The sequence below is a fragment of the Sphaeroforma arctica genome (genome assembly GCF_001186125.1).
Source record: "Sphaeroforma arctica JP610 unplaced genomic scaffold supercont1.5314, whole genome shotgun sequence".
NCBI lineage: Eukaryota > Ichthyosporea > Ichthyophonida > Sphaeroforma > Sphaeroforma arctica.
The window spans coordinates 1-1,604 of record NW_014035244.1 but is presented as its reverse complement, the minus strand read 5'-3'; the positions used below and the strand labels follow the sequence as shown (position 1 = coordinate 1,604).

General features: G+C 43.6%; 1 protein-coding gene across 1 annotated transcript; it reads right to left on the bottom strand.

Annotated features, from left to right (window-relative positions):
* Positions 1–471: 471 nt before the first annotated feature.
* SARC_14928 (hypothetical protein) lies at positions 472–660 on the bottom strand (the record flags this gene model as incomplete). Its single annotated transcript, XM_014290944.1, has 1 exon — positions 472–660. A coding segment is annotated over one exon (189 nt), but the record flags the coding sequence as incomplete, so codon positions are not given.
* Between the last annotated feature and the right edge of the window lie 944 nt (positions 661–1,604).

Sequence of the window (1,604 nt, the reverse complement as noted above, 5' to 3'; positions counted from 1 at the left end):
GTATATGCATGACCACTTGTACATGTATAAGTACAGAGACGAACAGTTCTTATTGAAGAACACTAGCACCATAATGATGAGTCATACCTATGCATCCATAATAAAACTCCCGTGCCAGACCATAACCCTATATCGGAAGTACGACGGCCATACCCTACCGCGATAGTAAGGCCAATATACCCAATCAACAAGATCCTTAGATCGATAGTAAGACTATAGTACTATTTCATAACCAAACCTCAGATAAGACCATGATACCAAATCATAACCAAACGTTAGATCGTTAGTAAGACTATAGTACTATTTCATAACCAAACCTCAGATAAGACCATGATACCAAATCCTAACCGAACCTTAAATAAGACTAATACCAAATCATAACCAAACCTTAGATCGATAATAAGACTAACATTATCCTAAACCATAGCCATATGCATACACCGATAGCACCCCACAAGCCCCCCCGCCCACCTGCATGTTGATGACCATGCTGTTCTTGATGACGATGGTGCGTTCAATTGGGGTGGGCGGCACCTTGACACTCATCTCCGCCGCCGGCTGTGGGTGTGCACTGTCGCTGCCCATTGCACCAGCCCTAGCCGGCGTCAACATAACACTCCTACTGACAGCCCCGGGAAAAGGCCCATTAACAGACCCCATTAGGAATTCATCCGCTTTCTCCACACGTATGCTGTCGGTGTCTGCATACACGTGATGTCATAACTTAGTGCGATCAGAGCCCAATCTACACCAATTGGCTTCTACTACCAGTCCAGTGAAAAGGCCCATATCAGACCCCCCACAGATTCGTAATGTTCTAACTTAGTGCGATCAGAGCCCAATCTACACTAATTGTTTGGTGATCACACACAATTGAAAACCGCAGACAAGGATCACTATCAACTTCCCATAGAAATGACTCATGGGAGTGACATAGCATATACTAAAACCCTAAACCCTAAAACTGTTACCTCCCCATAGAAATTACCATAGCAATACAGCAGTCCATTAAAAACACGCACCACTTGCTATAGGTGTTTCAACCCGGCTTGAGAAACCCTTTTAAGACACTTCACTATACACGTGACTGTCTAATAGATGACACACCCCTCTGTAGGATTCATACGCCGACAGAGGAAGGGTTGTATATACTCTGTACGACATTACTATACGACATACAGAGGAAGGGTTGTATATACTCTGTACGACATTACTATACGACATACAGAGGAAGGGTTGTATATACTATGTACTACACTACTATACGTCATGGACAACACATGCAACACGCACTGCAACGTCTCTGCAAATACACTCACGGGCACTCGTACGTGCACACGTCAACAGAAACGATATCACATGCACACGTGCCCACCTCAACCTATGGGATCAAATATATTGCAACAAAGATATCACATGCATGCCCCATTTCACTCACCTACAGTAGTACCAGTTCCAGTGGTCACCTTTTTTAACACCTTTCTTTTACACGAAGTTCCGCTACCACCTACTGCCATCTGAAGGAGAAGTAGACATCCGAACACGAACGTCAGTATTGGGCGTATCTTATGTATAGAACTAGCCAAATATATATACATATAATA